This window comes from Mustelus asterias, chromosome 7, assembly GCF_964213995.1.
Source record: "Mustelus asterias chromosome 7, sMusAst1.hap1.1, whole genome shotgun sequence".
Classification (NCBI taxonomy): domain Eukaryota; kingdom Metazoa; phylum Chordata; class Chondrichthyes; order Carcharhiniformes; family Triakidae; genus Mustelus; species Mustelus asterias.
Genome location: NC_135807.1, coordinates 43,199,909 through 43,217,893, shown reverse-complemented (window position 1 = coordinate 43,217,893; position 17,985 = coordinate 43,199,909). Strand labels below are relative to the sequence as shown.

The following is a 17,985-nucleotide window of genomic DNA, read 5'->3' as shown; positions in this document are numbered from 1 at the left end:
ATCCACATTTCATAATTAATTCTGTAATATCTCCCCCCCCCCCCCCCGGCATTTTAATATTCCTTTTCAGAGTTTACAAAGTGTGCCCAAGCCATCGCATATTTTGAAGTCGTACGTGTTGATTTTGCGGCTGTACTCGAGGATTTTGTGTAATACAGAAGCCTTTCTGCCCTTTATCGTGTGTTTTGCAATGGCCAAATGCTCCAGGGCGATCTCCGGGAAGTTGCGCAGCGTGGAGTTGGAAGTGTTCCAGATTTAGGTATTTGAAATGAGCAATTTTTTTCCCCCTTTATCCACGGATACTTCCGGTTGAGAGGAATTAACAGGAGTTCAAAACGCACCGGGTTTACTAACGTGACGAGCTCTGTACATTTAAAACGATGCTGCGTGCATGCTTGACTGTTGGCAGGCTCTGTTGATTTTGATGAATTAAGATCTGCCCGTCTCCTCCTGACCTTGAGGCGGTCGGCAAAGGTGTACAATGGACACACCTTTCCCCAGGATCCAGCCAGGAAAGGAAGCAGCAAGTCACAGCAGCCCCCGCCCCCCCTCCCTCCTCACCTAGTTACCTATCATCTCCGTGCAAGTCACATATTCATTCAACTTGATTTTTGGGATTCCTATCGTCTATGAATTTACTTTCGAACCTTTACCCTGATCCAAATCAGATTTCAAAACAACTTCAGGAGCTTTCTTTCACGCATTAAGCGAGCAGGTTAAATCTCATGATAAGAATTAACTCCATTGAAAAGGGTGCTCCCAAATTGCTAAGTGTAATAACATGGATTACAACGAAAACAATGATCAACTTTTGCCACAACTAAGTGAACTCGGACACTTTGGGACATGTTTAATTTATTTTAGACCTGAAATGTTAGTAACCAGTGAATGTTAGGCTCCAATTTGCGAATATCCAGTGCAGTATGCTGCTGTTGTTATGCTCGGTCACAGTGCCACGTACCTGCACAAAGCAGCCAATGGCTCTTGTTCTGTGGGAGCCAGGTATTTTTTTCAACTCACGTGGTTGTGGGCAGGTAAATGCAAAAAAATGAGCTCATTAAAGGAAGACCAGCTCATTTGCATGGGTTCTCACGCAAGCAAAAAAAAGGAAAAGCGACCTCCTTCCTAGTTTGGGCTTACCCCTGGTTTAGACGGTTGGAGGTGTATAGGGTGGCTTTCTCTCTGCTTTACTTTTCACTGGGAGGGGTGCTGAGCGATTTATTTGGGGGTCACTACTCGGCGCGGGGGTTAGTTTAGTGTCTTGTCTCTTTTCTTGTGAGCATGACGGCGTCTCTGGATTATTTGGTACTTTTATTTGGGGCAACAGCCGGGGCACATGGGAAAAAGCTGGGATCTGATGAGAAGGAGCTGGTGCTTTTGTTGTGGCAAGTGGTGGATTTGGCAAACGAAAAGGTACGAAGCGACTATGTTGTTTACACTTTTTTATGAAAAGTTTGGGGGGGGGTCGACTCCCCCCCCCCCCAAAAAAATTCTTCTGAGATGTCCCTTAGAACTGTTTTTGTATTTTCTTTCTTAATCTAGGCCGGGAAAGTGCACAAAGTATTTGTTAAACCGAATAATTTGGAACTAACAGAGCAATGCATCGAGCACACTGGTATTGCGGTGGAAAACCTGAGCACAGCAGAACCTCTGGATCAAGTTCTTGAACAGGTGAATGCACCGCCCTCGGTGTAGGACTTAACTTCATCGAGTTTCTGCTATCAGGAGGTGGAATTCGATCGGATTGGAACTTGTTTTTCTTTCCTCTCCTTGCCCCAATACTGTTTTTTTTAAACACACGTTTTCGTTCTACCTTGCCAATAGTTTGGATTAAGGAAACTTCAGGTTTTCTGTGGGTGGGAAGGAAAGGGTCAGGTCATTGGCAGTGATTGATTCGACCTCCAAGCTACAGGAATGTATATATAACTCGTATGACGATGTCAATGTATTTAACTCGATCTTTGGTTTTGTAAAAATATTGTTAATTTTAAAAAAGTCTTGTCTGGACAGGACAAATTTGATCTAGTTATGAAGTCGCCAGCTAGCACCAGGTATAAACAAATGCAAGTTGTTTCATTGTCTCTACAGTAGTTAACCAGATTGGAGAATTGACATCTAAATGACTTCAATGAAACCTGTGCGCTCCCAAAGCAAAGGCTATATAATGAACAGGCACGAAGTAAACATACATGATTAAGTGTTTTGGTCGACGCGGTGCCAAGTTATCATTCAAATGCAAATATTTATGTCTATAATACTGTTTTGGGGGAGGGGGGGGACTGAACAATTAAACGTTTGGAGCGGATAGATGCAGACTTGGAGTCTGTTGAATTGTGTGCGTTTGCAAGACCTGTCTACCCCACAACACAGCTGAATTGCACTGTTAGCCTGTATTAACAAGACCATAGCAAAGGGCTTCAGAGGCCTCGAGCAAAAGCAGCTATCCAAATTCCACTCAGCACATGGGAAACGGTACCTACCCTTTAACTGCTGATCCTGGCAACACGATCAGCGTCAATTTATTCTAAATCAACGCTGAAAAATAAACAGGTTTGGGGTCACAAGATGCAAAGCATGGCGTGAATGCACTTCGTGCCATTTTGAACATCGCTTTGTTTTAGGCATTGAATCGTTTGAGTCCAAGTAATTTAGCACAATGATACCAGTGTAATAAATCGTCATGTTATGTTGACGTTTTAAATAATGTACGGGTAAACTGAAATCAAACTGAATTCCTTTAGTGAACAGACTTAAATGACAGCCTTCCATTGCAAATTCTGATTCGGTTGTTGTTTTATAATGCTCCAGTGAAGGGCCTTGGAAAGTATGTTATGGTGCTGTGTAATGTAAGTTGTTATAATGAAGTTATATATTTGACATTTGTTTCAAATGGACTGGGAAGGGGCTTATGTTTGGGGAGGTCAGGGTGTGACTGTTTCATTATTTTATCTCTGAGATGAATGAATTCATAGGCAAGTGTTGATATTGATCACCTATTCTCTCTCAGTTTAATCGATCTGTGAGCAATGAGTTGAATATTGGAGTGGGCACTTCATTCTGCCTTTGTACAGATGGTCAACTGCTAATACGTCAAGTCTTCCACCCTGAATCTTCCAATAAGGTCTGTACCAAATTATGCTTAGAAATTTTTAAATTTGAAATAGATGGTTCTGATAATGGTTCCAAATGTGTTGTAATTTGAACAAGTGTAGCTATCTCGTTGTCCCAAATAATTTTACCATGATTGGTGTGTTGCTTCCCTTTGAAATTTATAATACACAAATACCAAGGGAATGCTGATAATTTGTTGTTGTGAACCTCTGTTTCCAAACAAAGAGTTGTGATTTACACTTCATCTTGCTTCCCTTGACAGAATGTCATATTACCAGAATGCTTCTATTCCTTTTTTGATCTGCAAAAAGAGTTTAAGAAATGCTGCCCAGATGCTCCTGATCTCCATGAACTTGATCTCAGTGTTATGGCCAAACGTATCCTTTGCCAAATATTTTTCCTCCTTGCGCTGCCACCCCGCCCCCTCCCCCTCCCCCAATGTCTCCTGATAGCTTCTGATTCAACACTATACCAAATCTGGAACACTTGCCATCCAAAAATGTGCCATGCAGTTTATGTATTTTTTTTTTAAATCTGCGGTAGTAACTGTGATCCTGGACATGTTGAAATTCTGTATTGCTGGAAACTAAATACACTTAAAGGGACACTGGGTTTGGCAAAACCTTTACTAAGAAAGAATGCAGTCATATAAAGAAACACATCACTGATCATTTACTGTGGGTGAAGTGACAGAGAGAAAAATAACCCTCTGATCTCCTGGCCGACTTCTCCAAAACAAAATCAGCCCCACTTTATTCTAGTTGTCCACTGTTGTTGAAATTGTAAGTAAGTGTTTCCTCTAAGACAATAATAACATGTTATGAAGTAGAGAAGTGTATGATAATGCTTGCTGAACATGCCATGTACAGTTTTGAGGGCATCAAAAACTTTATTGGGTGGCACATGTTGCAAACTGTAATGATTTTTCAACGAGGTTTTTTTATTAATCAGGCTTTGGCTATCTGCCCAAATATTTATTTGTGGTTTGCTGTCATATTTTGTTTTCTAATGTCCCTATGACGTGCCATAGAATGCTTTATTGCATTAAGGCACTGTACAAATACAAGCTGTTGAAATGACTTGTACAAGAAAATGTACTTGCATTCACATTCAGTGTAGATAGAATGAGGTTTGGCCATGATGTTTCCATAGTCACGAAGCCTATCAGTCATTGTCTAGTCTTAAACATGAAGACTGAACATGTAAAATGACCTCAGTGGTTCAAGGCATCATCTTGGGCTGCTGCCGGTTTGACCCCCAATCTAGTTGGATTTTCTGATGTGAACCATGGTTTCTGTAATTAATCTTGGTTTCCTGGACTGGGAAGGTGACAAATCAGCTGGGGTTTGCAATGCAGACTGCTATTCAGTGATCCTTGCTGGAAACTTCAATTGTGTGAATATTGTGTTGAGACCAGGATCATCAATGATGCTCTGTACCGTGCACTGCTACCATACCGCTTCACAGCTCCAGGGACCTGGGTTCAATTCCTGGCTTGGGTCACTGTCTGTGTGGAATTTGCACATTCGCCTTGTGTCTGTGTGGGTTTCCTCCGGGTGCTCCGGTTTCCTCCCACAGTCCAAAGATGTGCAGGTTAGGTTGATTAGCCATGCTAAAATTGCCCCTTAGTGTCCTGAGATGCGTAGGTTAGAGGGATTAGTGGGTAAATATGTAGGGATATGGGGGGAGGGCCTGGGTGGGATTGTGGTCGGTGCAGGCTCGATGGGCCCAATGGCCTCTTTCTGCACTGTAGCGTTTCTATGATTCTTCATGGTCAAATCTCCTGTTTAAACTCACTAAGTTCACACAAAAGGATGATCACCACAGTAAAGAACTGGAAGAAGGATCAGTGTCTGCAGAACTGTAGCCTAGCAAGAGTCAACAGCTTCAGGCAAAGAGTAGAAAAACACTTTATTGACACAAAAGTACCCAATGCAGATGACAAGATGCGAGATAACCTGATGCCAAGGTGTTTCCAAAGGTCAGTGTGTCCATCTCTCATGAGAGCAACCATATCCCATTGCAAGTTAGCAAAGAAGGCAAAAACTATAAATTATTTATAATTTTTCTTTAAGTTGGTGTATAAATATAATTGATTTCTGTTTGGCACATTCCCACATTAAAAGATGGATAAGGGTATGCACCTGTGATCTGATCACAGTAGCATTAGCAGGATCCAGTTTTACATTTTCAGTGTTCACTTGTTTATTTCTTTTCTGAAGACAAATAACTGGTCCTAGGATACAGTTCAAAGATGACACCAACCAAGATTGTAGTTCTGTAGATTTCATGCTCATTATTGCTAGCTTGCAGTGTGCCAAGACAAGCGTTTTAGCAAGCTGTTTGATTGTGGCAGCATAACGTAGACCTCATTTAATGTCAGCGTATTCACATTTCAACAACTAGGTGTCACTGGATCAAGAACAGGAATGTTGTTAATCTCATCTTCCCCAGCCAGGGGAGATGCTGACAAAATGTAATGCACACCATAGCTGAGCTAAATTAACCTAGTGCAAATAATGGATCTGGTTTACATGGTTCAATTCCACACCATGCAGTGTATTTCTCACCAGGGACACAAGTGGTAGGAGCAGGAGTTGACCAGGTGGCCTGTCAAGCTGCCTTTCCAGATGATCGTGGTTGATCTTGCTCTTCAGCTCCATTTTCCTGCCCATTCCCCATAATCCCTCGATTCCCTGAGATGCTAAACCTGTCCACCCCAATCTTAAATGTACTCCATGATGGATCATCCACCAATTCATTGAGTCAGCTATGAACAGCTACTTGGAAATCAACAATGGTTTTGAAAGTTAGTGGTCCTCAAGTAGAATCTGTTTCTCTTTGCACCACACATCTGACTGTGGGAGTGATTGGTGTGAAGTTAACCTTCAGAGGAGGTCTTTGGGTGGCATACAGTTTTTCAAATGTTTGAGTTTTCTTTGGGGATTCATTCAACTTTTTTCTGCAGTTAACCATTTAGCAGATCAATCGGCTAACTACTCGTAATGAATTTAGCTGCCAGTTATGAGAAGCATCTAACTTTTCTCAAGGGGTAGTCTTAAATTTGTCCACATAATAGGGAACATTAATCCCATATTAGCATGTATGAGATTTTTCAGCTTGTTGCCCTGTTGTTTTAAGTTCATGTGTCAGTCCTCTTCTGTTTTGTTGCAAAACAATATTGTTGTATTGTTGCTGAAGCCAAAAGAGATGCACTTTTCTGGATTTTACTAATTGTAGTGCTCCAAATAGATTTTACTTAATCTGAAAAAGGAATATGTTTTTCTCAAAGTGTCATGCTCCTGTGGTGGAGACCACCATAATGTGTTTGAGAGCAAGTCTTGGTTTGGGGAGTGGTATTCAAATTAACATGATATTTTTTCTTCACCTAAGGCTTAATGGCACCCACATTGTTTTGTTTGTTTAGAAATAGGGCGATGATATCCTATTCATACACAATATGACCAGTTGTGGAGTATGTCTATGAAACGTACATACGCATTTTCCAACTCTGTAAAGGGGGAAAACAACACTTGTTCAAGGAGAGTATCCCTTTAAGAGAAATTGTGGGATAACCACAGGATTGCACCGCACAGGATGTTTCACCACCCACCTGCCAAATGTTATACTCTCCTCTCTCTTCTCCCCCGCCCCAGGTGATATATACACCCCCCCCCCCCCCCCCCCCCCCCCCCCACAAAGTGATGATATATACTTGGATAATGGTATCACATTGTTGGCAATTTTTTTTTTGTTAGCTCATTAAAGTTGCTGTTAATGAGTGAATGAAGGCTTTGAGTGTCGGCATGCAAGAATGGTGTTAACTATTTCCAATGTTACTCGCACCTGAAGTCCAGGTACTGGCAGCAAGGGTCACTCAATAGACTGGTATTTATGCCACCAGTTCCTTTGCAGCCTGAGCAAACGCAATAAAAACTGGTTTCTTTCCACACTCTGGCTCAATCCCAGACCTGGAAGTGCAATAATATGTTGAAGTCGTGGGAGTAAACAACAGGTAGGGCAGCATGTATTACAGGTTGATATAAATTTCTTTCCACCCTATGTCATCCAATTTACCAGTACTTCCATGGTTTGCTGCAGATCAGGTGGATCATACAAAAATTCACAATCATTTGTTCTCATTACAGCCTTAATTTGATTTTTAATTTACACTTGATATTAAGGAAATTCTCAGATATCCAACGATATGAAACAAAATATTACATTATTGCTCTATTGGTATGCAATTATCATCAACATGTTTTTCCTTGATGAGTTTCTGCAGATCTACATCTTGAAGATGAATCAGCCACCTACCAGTTTGGTGCTTCAGATATTATGACTGCAAATGACATTATATTAACCATTATATCTGAACCTCTCAGTGAGTAACATCAGTTTAGTAGGCTTCTGTTTGTTTTAAAGTGAATGAATTGAGTTTATAACACTTCAATCTGTTTAGATCACAGGTTTACTGATCCTGAAAGAGTGAATCACAAATTTGAAACGGGGACCTGGTAAGTTACCTTAATCAAAATATCATAAAGCTCAGAGCTATACAACAATATTAGTGGGGATGATATGCATTTATTATTTGTTTAGTCTTTATTTTATCTGTCATGTTTTTACCCCCACCTACACAAGACTGTTAACAAAATTCAGAACACCTGGAACACTTGTTGACAGGGGTATCAAATTAGGAGATAGAGAGGAGGGCGAATGTGAATCTAATCCAATTGGCAGTGTGTGTCTAGTGGTGTCCTCCAGGGATCTGTATTGTGCCTCAGATTTCCATTATATTTATATTTAAAATTTACTTCAAAAGAATGTAAAACCTTCTAGTCATGTTGGGTAGTTTTTAGGTGGGAGAAGGAAGTTCTAATGTAAAAACAGGAGAAATAAGAGCAGGAGTAGACCATATGCACCTTTGAGCCTGCTTCGCCATTCAATATGTCATGACTGATCTTTGGCTTCAATTCCATTGTCACCATTTGACTCCGAGTCTAAAGATCTGTCTATTTCACCCTTAAATGTATCCTTAAATGGGCCATCTTCAACTCTCCGCAAAGTGACCATTGAACACCGCCCATCAATCTATCAATGTGGGAACATGTGAGGTCATCCACTTTAGACCCAAGAATAATGGATCAGAAAATTTTCATAATGGTGAGAAGCTGGGAACCAAGGCAGGACAGAGAGATTTGGAGGTCCAAGTATGGAAATCACTAAAAGCAGGATAGCTACACCAAATAACTAAAAAGGCTATTGAAATGTTGACACATCTTGAGGACTGAAATACAAAGTAATTCTGTTGCAAATACAAAGTGAAATGAATAAGATCATTAAAGCAATTCATAGGGCAGCTAAAGGCAAACTATATCCTAGGATGGGGTGTTGGTATTCTAAACAAATGCGCATAACCTGAACAGTGCTAGATCCTCCTCCACATGAGATAATGAAAATGTGAAGCACTCTGTCCCCCAAAACGTAGAAGCTAGAGCAATTGAAACTTTCAAAACCAAGTTTAATGAATAAGTTAAGCTAGGGTGTTATTGATTACCGAGCCTAGGTGGGTAGATGCAGATCGGCAATGATCTAACTGAATGATCGAACAGGCTTAAAGGGCTGAATAGACTCCTGACCCAAATGTGTTGACTCATTGCTCTGGTACACTCCACAGGGTGTTGGTGTCCTCCAAGTGATAGTCAATTAGTGTCCGCACACTGGCAATGGAGGGCGATCACAATTGACTCCATTCCTGTGCTTACCAGCTGCTTATACATGCACTTTCCAGCAGAGGCAGAAAGCTGGCTAGAGCATGATTGAATTTGCCCTTTTGTTGCATGCCCTTGTTTATTTCCTTTCTTCCACTTAAGAAAGCATTTAAAAGACACTCCACGTTTCTCCCATTGCTAAGATTGGAACTTTGCTTTGTGGGCTTTTGAATCCAAATGCAAGTTCAAGATGCTGGGTGGGTCTCTCTCTCTCTCTCTCTCTCCCCCCCCCCCCCCCCCCCCCCCACCCCCACCATGGGGGTTGTACATAGCTGTGCACCGCAATGGGTTCTCTTCACCTGGTTCATGTTGTTCCAGATCTGTTGTAAACCTCGCTAATGTGACATGATGTCAATTGGGGGGGGAATCAAAATATGGTGAGGATGATAAAGTGGGAAAGCCTGCTAATGTTGAAATGTATTTAAATGAGGTTTCCAACCTTCATGGGCATGAACCATGTTACGTCAATGGTGGGGGGTAGGGGGTTGTGGACAAAATCGCATCATGAGATCTTGCCAGCGTGAATCTCATTTTTGCACCCGCGACCAACCACGGTGCAAGCTCTCGACTGGTGTCACCATATTACATTGTCGGGACACAATCCCTACCAGTGTCATTATGTTACGTTATCAGACTGTATCCATTTACCACTTCACAAGAAGATTGTCATTTGAATTCCAATTTTTGATTCCACCTATAATGAATCATTTTCAAACATTACCTCTAGCTCCACCACCGGTTCCATATCATTGTCACAATCTCCATTTCCCCCTTTCCTACTCCTTTTCTGGTTTAACCCGGTATTTCCCATTTTTGAAGTGTTGTTCACCCTCTAGCTGAATTTCTGTTTTCATGAGCTCTCCAAAGTTGCCCATTTCCAATCTACATAACTTTGCCTGCATACACTCCTTTGCATGCATTGCTGCTGAAATCCTTTCAAGACTGGAGTAATAAAGGCATGAATAATTACTCCAGTGCTTTTCCTGCTGACTTCCCATTTGCCATCTTTCAAAGACCTGAGCTCATCCAAACCTTTGCTTGCTTGATTTCAATCCTGTCCTGTTCCAGGTTCTGTCACAAGGTTTCAGCTTTGAGTTTCACCCCAGGAAAAAACAAGAAAGGCTGACACTCGGCGCGGTACTGAGGAACTGCTGCACTGTTAGTGATGTCGGTGGCAATTCTCCCAGCCCGCTGTTCTGCACTAGCAGTGCAGTGGACCAGGAGACGACAGCGGAGACCTTTTAGTGGGCTTCCCACTGGACGCCACAGCCTCTGCGCATCTCCAGGGCCAGGATTTGTGGCGTTGTCAACTCTGCACTGGAAATGGCGCAGAGCTGATTTCCACATTACAATTTGTATTTAAATACCATTAGCGGGCCCAGGACTGAAGTCTCTGGGCCCGCTAGCCTCTCCCCTACCCCCTCCCCTGCCAGGAATGGTTCACTCTGGCAGGGTTTACAACAGCTCCCCACTAACAGGGAGCTGACCCCGCTGGAGTGAAGGGAGGCCATAGAGCCCCCTCCCCCTCCAGAATGTTGGGTTATGGGGGGGTGCCCCAGGCATTGCCAATCTGGCACCATGGCACTGCCCAAGGGGTGGAGAGGACATTGGGACTGTCCCGGGGATGTCCGGGAGGCCAGGGATCTGGGGGTGGGGGGGGGGGGAAATCGGAGGGGCAGTGATGCGGGGTTACTATGCTGACCAGCGATTGAGCTAGCAGCGATCAGGAGCCCGGCAGTGTGGGGCTACTGTGCATGCACTGATTTCCACCATGATAGATCACATGTGCTGTGGCCAGCTCAGCCCTATGCTGTCAGCCTCTCCAGCAGGAATAGACCCCACCCCCTGATTTTCAAAGTGTATCTCCCTGAGGCATTCTGCAGTGCACAGTGGAGGAGATTCATTTTGAAAATCCATCTAAAAAAAACCAGCGAGAGCTACTCCCATTTTTACGCGGATTTGGCACTTAGAATATTTTTGGGAGAATCCCGGCCATCAGCTTTCAGTTGAGATTTAAACCAATGCCCCATCTGACTGCTTGGTTGAATATAGAAGATTGTGTGGTGCTATTTCAAAGAAGAGCAGGGTTGTTAGTGACAGTATTTTGGCCAATGTTTATTGTTCAATTCATTTAACATATTATTGAATCATTATTATATTGTTGTTTGTGGGAGTTTGTTGTCCACATATTGGCTGCCACATTTCCTACATTACAATGACTTCAGCTCAAAAAGTAGTTCAATGGTTGCAAATTGTTTTGAAAAATCTGGCGGTCGTGAAAAGTGCTCTATAAATGCAAGCCTCCCTTGCTTTACCTTAGCTCTTGTTCTCCAATGCCTCCAGTTTAAAGCTCTCATCCTTGTGTTTAAATCCCTCTATGGCTTCTGTAATCTCTGAATGTTTACAACCACCTCTGCCTCGAACCCTGTCCTCTTATGCGTTCTCAATTCCCTTCATCCCACAGTTGGCAGCTCTGTCTTCAGCAGAGCAGACTCGCTTTCTTGAAATGAGCTGGATTCTTCAAAATTCCCACATTAAAAGGGAGCACTGATTTTACTGCCTTATGGAACTATTCACAGGGCACCAGGAAAATATCTTGATTGTGCTATGTGTTTTCCTGCACCCAAGCTTTGGAACGCTCCTGAAAACTCCTCTTCTTCTTCAGTTTTCTCGACTCTTTGATAACACCCATCTCTAGCCAAGCTTGAGGTTGCTTTTTCTGTTTTCACCTCCTTTGACTTGGTGTCCATTTTCTCTTGCTATATAAAATGTCTTGGAATGTGCAAACTGTTGTCCTAGTTAACATATTGAAAGTATAATGTGCACTCTTAGGATTTGATTCATAATTATTTGAGTAAATGATGAGATGTAAATGCTGAATGCTATGATCATTCTATTAAAATAATATTTTGTTGTCACCTGTTGTTCTCCTACCTGTACTCCCTAAAAGGTAGTGTAGAAGAAAAGAAAATGATTGTCAGTTAATTGGCACAAGTGCCTCAAAAATATAACTTGAACATTAGAATCCATTTAATGTTTTGCTGTTCTAATGAAGACGTGGGCCTTATTATAAATGGATTAAAGAAGCCTTAATTAAAATGGTTCAACAAAGGTGTGAAACCATGATAAGCTAACACTTGACAACTCAATTTCAATTTGATGTTTTAAACTTTTTTTGAGGTGGAGATGTCGGTGTTGGACTGGGGTGGGCACAGTAAGAAGTCTCTCGGGTTAAAGGTTAAACACCAGGTTAAAGTCCAACCAGTTTATTTGGAATCATGAACTTTCAGAACTCTGCTCCTCCATCACTCGAACCCGCGGCACGGTAGCACAGTGGTTAGCACTGCTGCTTCACAGCTCCAGGGTCCTGGGTTCGATTCCCAGCTCGGGTCACTGTCTGTGTGGAGTTTGCACATTCTCCTCGTGTTTGCGTGGGTTTCCTCCGGGTGCTCCGGTTTCCTCCCACAGTCCAAAGATGTGCGGGTTAGGTTGATTGGCCAGGTTAAAATTGCCCCTGAGATGCGTAGGTTAGAGGGATTAGCAGGTAAATATGTGGGGGTAGGGCCTGGGTGGGATTGTGGTCGGTGCAGACTCGATGGGCCGAATGGCCTCCTTCTGCACTGTAGGGTTTCTATGATTCTATGATCACTCACCTAATGAAGGAGCAGTGCTCCAAAAGCTCGTGATTCCAAATAAACCCATTGGACTTCAATTTTTTGAAACTTTAGCAACAGACAATATTCATGAATTTGGCGACTGGAATTATTTCTTCTGCCTTTTGAAATTACTCCCAATGGTGAATTATTCTGTTAGGATTATTTAATATTCATTTATGGGGGAAATTCAAGCTATTTATCTTACCTGGTAATGATTTATTTATTGTTGAATCTATTTCAACCTAGACCAAGCATGAGAGATCATTAATGCAAAAGCTAAAAAACTGCAGATGCTGTAAATCTGAAACAAAAACTGGAAATACTCAGCAAGTGTTCAGGTCAAAAAGCATCTGTGGAGCAAGAAAAAGGTGAAACATTAACTGTTTTCTCTCCGTGGATGCTGCCTGACTGGGGTATTTCCAGTATTTTCTGTTTTTATTGCATAAGAGGTGATTGTCTCTCGGCTGGTTGATTGGATAATAAGGCTTTAAAATATTCTTTACAGGAGTATTTTTAATTTACAAATATTTCTTGTCTTTTCTTACTAACAGCAGCAAGATGGAGATCATTGATGATAATACAGTAATCAGAGCGAGGGGGCTACCCTGGCAGTCATCTGACCAAGATATTGCTAGATTCTTCAGGGGTCTCAACATAGCTAAGTTAGTATTTAACAGGAAAAAAATCACTGTTATGTTAACATACACTATCGTAGAATTTTCAAAGAATTATTGTGTGATTATTGTTTTAAAAATCGATTTGTGGTTTTGTTTGGGTGGCTTTCCTCTTCCCTGTCAAGTTTCTTCATCTCCCTTATTAGGTGGGCAGGTGCACAAAAATCTGTTCCCACACCACCAATGCTACCAATTCCATAATGTTTAGTTTGGTGAGAGCTGGATAGTTTTTCAAAAAAGTAAGAAATTGGAGGGTATTTTAAAGAAAAAGCTTGCAGTTATCTTTTATGGTCCTATGATTCTAAAGGAAAACCATACTTGGGGAGCATAGATTCTTTTGATTTTTAGGCTTCCCCTTTATATCAAGAAAATATTTCTCGTGTCTACTTGAAACCTCAGCATAATAACATGGGTGGGATCATTGTTTAAAATTGGGATGCAAATCTATATAATTCCAATTTGCTTCTTTCTCCCATCATAGGTTTGTCTCAGTAATAATTTGAAAACTTGCTCCTCCTACATCCTTACCACTATTTGGTACCCTATATAATGCACGAAGTAGCATAATACTCGTTTTTTTGCCTCTAAATAGAGTTTTTGACTTTTCATTCTCTCTTCTAGGTCTAATATTTTCCTTTCCTATCTCTGCTGAATATCGTGTATCCAGGGACATTAACCATTGAATACAACCTATTTTTGACTTGGGACCCAGTTATAACCATTAAATCCTATTCCCAAGTGCTTGTTTACACTTGCAGCTCACAAAATGTATTAACCATTCTTCATACATTTCAACAGGTCCACTCCAAACATAACAGTGACCTCTATTCTTGTACTTTCTGATTTCACCTAATTCCATATGGTTTATAACTCTTAAATTGTTTCTCTCTGCACCTTGTTTCTACTTTTTAATACTGTGGTTGGAATTCTCCCAAGCCTCGGCAGGTGGGTTTAATGGTGGGCGTGGAGGAAGAATATGGCACAAGGCCCAGAAATCAAATTTTCATGCCAGCATGAGTCTCCAGCAGATCTTTTGCTGTTGCCCGCCATGGCGGTTCAGAAAATCCATCAGACACCAAAGTCTCCCTTATTTGCGTTCCGTTAATGGAATGCAGATGAAGGTCCAAATGTCATCTTACTCAAACGCCCAAGATGCTGGGAGGAAAACACGTCGGCGCGAAACACATTTGGAACACCGCGACTTGCAGATACCTACCTTTTTATAGGGACCTGCTCAGATCACAGACATCCAAGGAGGATGATGGAGGCCTGCAGATACAGGAAACTTGATGAACACATCGTACTGAACGGTGAGTCAATCTTCGTGCATATGGCACCAACGTGAAGCCACACTCGGGAAGTGGGGAATCCCCATGCAACAGCCCCCGCGTCCATAATGTTGAAGTGACTTCAAGACCTCTGTACACCAACATCTTCCATGATCTGCGCTGAGTTCTTTGAAATGCTGCAGAAAGTCTGGCTCTTTGCCAACTGCTAGTAGGTATATGGTGAGGAGGCGGGTAGTGGGGAGGTGCGCAAATCTCAGTGGAGTTAAGGCTGGGAGGGGGAAACTAGGACATTGAGTGGGGTGAGGCTTGGAAGGGTTGGGGAGGGCTGAGGGTATCCAGGGCAAAGGAGGAGTGGTGGGGGAAGATACTGTTGGGGAGAAAGGACTAAGGGATGGAGTCTGGAAGGGTGGGGTGGAGTTCGGAAGGCTTGGTGAGGGATTGCTGAGCACTCTGATGTCCAGAGAGAGTGAGGTGGAGGCTGCTCGTTTTGTGTGTCAATGCTGGCATCTTCCCCCACCCTCCCTCATTACATACCTCTCTCCTGACCATCTCCAATCCATGCAGCATCACATGTCTATTGAAAGGTAAAGGAGGCACAGTGGTCACTCCACCACATCATAGATGCACTGAAGTGGGCTGTGAGGCAGGGCATGTGATTGCCACTGGTCTTTGGACCCTGACATTTTGGAATCTGTGCGGATTGTGTGATCGTGCGTGGGACTTACCCTGGCATAGAAAATTAGCCATGACATGGAGATGCCGGCGTTGGACTGGGGTAAGCACAGTAAGAAGTCTCTCAACACCAGGTTAAAGTCCAACTGGTTTATTTGGCAGCAAAAGCTTTCGGAGTCTTGCTCCTTCTTCAGGTGAGTGAGGAGTTGTGTTCAAAAACAGGGAATATACAGACACAAACTCAATTTACAAGATAATGGTTGGATTGCGAGCCTTTACAGGGAATCAGGACTGGCTGGAGACAATACACACCTCTTTAACCTGTGCTTAACCCTCTCTCCACTCCCATTGTCTGTACCTTTAAGACCTGATTACCTGTAAAGACTCGCATTCCAACCATTATCTTGTAAATTGAGTTTGTGTCTATATATGCCCTGTTTGTGAACACAACTCCTCACTCACCTGATGAAAGAGCAGCGCTCTGAAAGCTTGTGCTGCCAAATAAACCTGTTGGACTTTAACCTGATGTTGTGAGACTTCTTACTGAAAAAATTAGGTCAATCATCTTCTTTCAGCACTCGGTTGCTGAGTTTCTTTGTACTCCATGGGTGCTGACTGCATTGGCTGCCTGTGCCACTGCTGGGATTGTCTCCTCCTGGGCCTCTTTAAGATGTCCCTCCTGATGTGAGAGGTCAGTAAACTTTGGCGTTTGATCCTGTCCTCCCCTTCCTGACATCTTGCGCAAATGCTGCTGACAGTGATGCCTTTTAAATAGGACATTCTGAGATGAAGGTGGATTACGTGCAATCGACTCCTGCCCCACCACTGCAGATGGTATAAAACACCCGGTTGCTTAATTAATGAGGTCAGGGGACCGGAAGATTTGGTGTGTTTTCCTGCCAGCCTTCGCAGTGGGAAACACTCGATATTCGCACTCCACCACAGCACTTAGTCTCAAAATGGGACAATTCCGCCCTATGTTTTGGTGCCTCTGTTCCTGCCAAAATAGATCAAACCCTTCCCCACAGCTTGCCTTTAAGCATATTGGTATCAGCTCTATTCAGATACAGGCAGTACATCTTGAACTGACATCTCACATCAGGAGGGACATCTTCCTCCAGCCATCAAGCTGATCTCAATGTCTCAGAAATCTGAATCCTATGTCTCTAAACTGCCATGTCCTAATTTAAACTCCCATTTGTTTGTGGCATCACAAATAAACCAGAGATTATCATATTTTAAGGTCCTGCTTTTTAATTTCTTCCTTGGCTTATTAAACTCTGGATGGTCTCAACCCTCGTCCACACAATGCCATTGGTTTTGTCATGGATCGTACCTATTACTCTGTCTCCCTTATAAAGTACCTCACGGAGAGGAAATGTACCATATGATTTTCACATCAACAGTAACAGAACTTCCTGTCCGTCCCTGGATGGTTGAATCTCAAATTGCCACTGTATTCCTATGCTTAGTCTTTTATCTCACTGTACACCTTCAAGGCATCATTGTCTTCATCAGTGTTCAATGCTAAATATTGTTTTGAGAGTCCCATGCTACCTGAGGATTCTTACCTCAAGTCTCTTCCTGCCTTTTTAGTTTGCCGCTCACTTAATACTGAATTATTTTTGGTTGTGGGCTGACTACCCCCTACAATGCTGGAAACTTTCAACCACGACATAATTCAGGAAAAGCACATATTTATCCCTGACAATGTGCAGTTGACGTGTATAACTGTGTAAATAAGTATTTGCACTTTGCAGCTGTTCAAAAATCCTCAGTTGGAGCTCAAGCAGCTGGTGGTGCTTCCTGCAAAGTGTTCAGGGGGAGAAACAGCATCCTGACGTTCCCATTGGGTGCAGGTTTTGCAGCCTGCAGGTCACAGCTGTCCCTTGATGGTAATTAGAAACATAAAATGAACTCCTTGGATATAAGGTGATAATGTATTTAATTGCAGTTCACTAGGACTGAGCTACACCATTTTTCTATTAACTTGTCAAAGCAAACTAATCAAATACTAAATTATATATCTCAACTTAACAAGAACCATTGAGACACAACACAAGGAACCTAACTATTGGACATCTAGATTCATAAGCTGAATACTTGTGTTTGATTAAAACATAACATGACGGATAAGCAGTGGCAGACATTTAAAGAGAGAATTCATAACTGTCAACAAAGATGTATCTCATTGAGAAAGAAAGACTGAGAGAAGGATGCACCATCTATGGTTAACTAAAGAAATTAAGGATGGCATCACTGTGGAAAAAAAAAAGATACAATCCTGCGAAGATTAGAGGTAGGCCAGAAGATTGGAATTTTTTTGAGAAATCAGCATTGGGTGATTTAAATATATAAAGGGGAAAAAATAAGAGAACTTGCAAGAAATTTAAAAGTAGTTTCCCCTTTTATATACGTATCCAGGAGGATCAGACTGGGGAAGTAATAATAGAAAACCTGGAAATGGCAAAGACTTTGAACAAGTATTTTCCAGCTTTCTTCACAATAGAAGACTCAAAGGATCCCAAGAATAGTAGAAAATAGAGGCAAAAGAAAGGGAGGAACTTAAATTATCACTATAGTGATATAAAATGTACTGGGGAGGCTGAAGGATTGATGGTTCTCCTGGACCTGATGGCTTGCATCTTAGTAGTCGCTGTGGAGATGGTGGGTGCACTGGTTGGAACCTTTCAAAGTTCCTGACATTCTGGAAAGGTCCAAAGAGATTGGAAAACTGCAAATGTATCACCCACTCAAGAAAGGAGGAAACTATAGGCAATTAGCCTAACATCTGTCTTTAGGAAAATGG

General features: G+C 42.2%; 1 protein-coding gene across 4 annotated transcripts in view; it reads left to right on the top strand.

Moving 5' to 3' along the window:
- Positions 1-1,091: 1,091 nt before the first annotated feature.
- Positions 1,092-17,985, top strand: part of esrp1 (epithelial splicing regulatory protein 1) — an 85,079-nt gene continuing 68,185 nt past the window's right edge. For 3 of the 4 annotated variants that reach the window (XM_078215971.1, XM_078215972.1, XM_078215969.1), the window contains exons 1-7: positions 1,155-1,413; positions 1,543-1,671; positions 3,008-3,121; positions 3,374-3,488; positions 7,397-7,495; positions 7,574-7,628; positions 13,093-13,203. In XM_078215971.1, the coding sequence (XP_078072097.1) occupies positions 1,282-1,413; positions 1,543-1,671; positions 3,008-3,121; positions 3,374-3,488; positions 7,397-7,495; positions 7,574-7,628; positions 13,093-13,203 (755 nt within the window). In that variant the 5' untranslated portion in view covers positions 1,155-1,281. Of the gene's footprint in view, positions 1,414-1,542; positions 1,672-3,007; positions 3,122-3,373; positions 3,489-7,396; positions 7,496-7,573; positions 7,629-13,092; positions 13,204-17,985 lie in introns of all 4 variants that reach the window. The other variant, XM_078215970.1, reaches the window with a different exon arrangement.